The sequence below is a fragment of the Brassica oleracea genome, chromosome C8 (genome assembly GCF_000695525.1).
Source record: "Brassica oleracea var. oleracea cultivar TO1000 chromosome C8, BOL, whole genome shotgun sequence".
Lineage (NCBI taxonomy): Eukaryota > Viridiplantae > Streptophyta > Magnoliopsida > Brassicales > Brassicaceae > Brassica > Brassica oleracea.
This window is the reverse complement of record NC_027755.1, coordinates 6,869,344-6,872,697: the sequence shown is the minus strand read 5'-3', so window position 1 is coordinate 6,872,697 and position 3,354 is coordinate 6,869,344. Positions and strand designations below refer to the sequence as shown.

Below are 3,354 nucleotides of genomic sequence, written 5' to 3'. Positions count from 1 at the left end.
CTATATACCATTGCTAATAATGGGTAAAAATCCATGGTATATCAACTCGCCCAGACTTACCATTTTGCTTGTCCTCAAGCAAAACATAGAGTAGTCATGTGAAAGAGGTTTGAAAACAGCGGGGACTTACACAATTTTAAACTTACTACTTTTATCTCTGCAATATTGCAAGCCACATCAGATCAGTGCCAACTTAAGAGGCACTTCATGTACTAGAGCTTAGCTTAGCAACCAAACCTTCCAGCCCACAGTTTAGCTGATTCCGCCTGACATACCCCTCTACTGACTTCATTTATGCATATAAATATGTAGGCTAAATCTTGGGAGTAACGACCAAAGGACACATGGACTCTTACTTTAGTAGGTATCTGAGTAAACATGTAGTCTTATTCTAGTTTCCTTTCTCCCTATATGTCTCTTCTTTGAATCTCTATAGTTTCAATTTCAATGAATATTGATTCTGATACAGTCCACCTTGTTCATCTCATTGACTTGTTTACTTTTGTAGCTTTTATTTGACAAAGTGTAGCGCATACCGGGTTCACAGGAGACACTCCTACCCCTCGTTTCCACAATATGTGATCATTCCTTTCAGACTTAGAATAATGGGGTCACAGGAGACACTCATACCCCTCTGCCTCTTCCAGGAAATCATTTCAATCCTTTTTTTTTCTGGATGCCAAAGAGAGGAGAGAAGGAAACCAAAAATTTACAGACTTATACCTTTCAGACTTGAAAGAGAAATCTGATCCAATGTATACCAAGCCCCAAGACAAACAAGTTGAATTGATTAAGGTTGGAAGTCAGCTTCGGTTCCTTTAGACTTTCTCAGCTAGCGTGGATGTTATTGGCAGGTGATTCACTTTAGCATTTCCATTTAGTACACCCTGCAGTCAATAACTTCAAGGAATGGTGCTAGAGAGTGGTTACATAGTAAGTAAAATTGTATTTGATCATAATCCCTTTCTTGACTCGATCAAACTTTTTTTGTAAACATTTGATAAGACTCACAATAAACAAGGTATCAGTAAACCTCCGCCCAGACTTAAATTACATTGTTCCCAGTGTATATCTAGTCGGAGTTATGGTGATAAATAAATCATAAGTACTCAATTTAACAAGTTATAACGATATACCTGACTGGATTAAGTGTCGATCGATGGAAAGGAGTGACCATCGGTCGCTGCAAGTAATGTACTGTTGATCGATATCAACATGATCTCGTCGATCGATATGTTGGGCAATCGTCTCTTCTTCTAAATAGCTAACTGACTTCGATGTGTGTTTCGACCAGCACAGTTAAGTGGCGATTAATACTCTTGAAGCTCTGTTGATCGACACAATTAAGTGGCGATCGATCAATGCTAGTGATGCTCTGTCGATCGATCCTGCGCAGCCATCATCGATCCTCGTGCAAACTCGTCTTCCTCGGAATTTTTTTTTTTTTTTTTGACCTGCAATAAATAAAAACTTTAATCAGTAACAATCTAAACTAAACTGAAAGAAATTCCCTAATAGTGGGTCGTCTCCCACTCAGCGCTTTGTTATAGTCATTTAGCTTGACTTTGAAGATGTGATTTAGTCCGGATAAGGATGTGTACTTGCTCCAAAACAAGTCTAAGTGTCTCTCTTACTCATTTTGTTGATGCAGTTGAGAAAGGCTCTTGCATAAACTTCTCCTTTCTCTCTCAGCTCTGAATTACATAGCACTCTAACTTTGGTAAAAGGTTTAGAATCTCCTCTGCAGCGCACTCTATACTCAAGACTACCCTCTTGACATTGCAAAGGAACTACTGATAGGGAATCCGCATCTGCATTCCTTTTCTTTTTCTTCTTTCTATTCTTGGACAATCCCTCAGACTTAGACTTTTCAGTCTTGGGCTGTTCTGAAAGTCGGAGGGTGTCGACCGATGCTGAAGGCTTCGTGTCGATCGATTCTGAAGACTGAGAGTCGTCCGATGCTGAAGGTTTATTGTCGATCGATTTTGATGACTGGATGTCGACCGATGCTGCAATTCTAATGTCGAACGACACTGATTCTGGTTTTGCAGGCACGCGATTTGAATCAGCTGTAGGTCCTGCATCTTCAAACATCTCTATGCATGAAATAAGCTCCTCACTTTTCTTCTTTTCCGTGGGATCATAGAAGACAGTTTCATCAACATTAGTCAGACACATCTTATTTCTCTTAAGATCACAAACTGCCCCCACTGTAGCCATGAAGGCTCTTCCAAAAAGAAGTGGAGATGTCTTGCCTGATTTGATATCCATAGCATGAAAGTCCACAAGGATAATGCATTCCCCTATCTCCACCTTAACATTCGTGATCATGCCTGCTGACTTTACTCGGGAGCTATCCACGGAAGTGATACTATCTTTAGAAGGTTCCATCTTCAGCCCTAATAGCTCAGCAGTGTCTATGGCCATGATGCTAACTGCAGATCCAATATCGCATAGGGCGTTTGGTAAATGGTGGCTACGTATAGAGCATGGAATCAGGAACTTTCCAGGATCTTATTCCTTCTTCAGTGTCCTCTTGGGTTTACGGCTGACCTTGTTGAATAAGAGCACAATATCCTTATCAGTCTCTCTGCTCTTTCTGAAGAAATTACCAAGTCTATACTTATGATATGCATCCTCGAAAGACATATCCTTAGGAACCCTCTTCACCCTCTTGTGAAATCCTTCAAGTTCCTCTTTGTTAACTTCTCGCTTGAGGTGTTTGGGAATATAGGGTTTCCTAGATTTCACTCTCTTCTCAACTGAAATTTCTTCTTTCGTTGCCTGCCTTTCCATGGCAGGTTCATATCCGTCTGTTTGGTGTCGATCGATACCTGGTAGATGTCGTCGATCGACACTCTCAACGAAAGAGGTTTCAGGTAGGGTTAATTACTCTTGCTCTGGTGCTTCTGCAGATTGTTGACTTATCTTCTCTGTTGTTTTCAAGCAAACTAAGGTCTGAGATGGATTTTGAGTTTCCTTCAAGCGGTGTGCATCAAGATCTGGTAAACGTACTCGGTATCGTATTGGCGGTTATCGATCGCTGCTCTTCTACTGTTGTCGATCGACGCTTCCATGTGCAAAACTTTCATGGAATCCACTATCTGCCCAACTGCCTATGGAATAGTCATCTCGTCCGTTCTTGTTGGGTTGTTGAAAGGCAAAGTCTGGATAGTATTGATCTGGTAATGTGGAGTGGTCTACCGGTTGCTTCCTGTCGAGCGACGTGGAATAGCGTTCATCTGTCGTCGGTGACTCATTGGAATCGATCGATGTGATAGTGTGAGTGTCGATCGATTCCGAGTACTCGGTTTCGTCCTCTAGTCCACAATGGCATGCTGCAATGTAGCCAAG

General features: G+C 41.4%; 1 protein-coding gene across 1 annotated transcript; it reads right to left on the bottom strand.

The window, feature by feature from the left end:
- Window positions 1-1,617: 1,617 nt before the first annotated feature.
- On the bottom strand, window positions 1,618-2,427 carry LOC106308557. Its single transcript, XM_013745711.1, has one exon. It carries the CDS (start codon window positions 2,425-2,427, stop codon window positions 1,618-1,620), a length of 810 nt encoding a protein of 269 aa, XP_013601165.1.
- Window positions 2,428-3,354: the final 927 nt, after the last annotated feature.

Bases quoted from the DNA above. Each gene is read 5' to 3' on its own strand.
- LOC106308557 (XM_013745711.1), bottom strand. From the start codon at position 2,427: ATGGCCATAGACACTGCTGAGCTATTAGGGCTGAAGATGGAACCTTCT.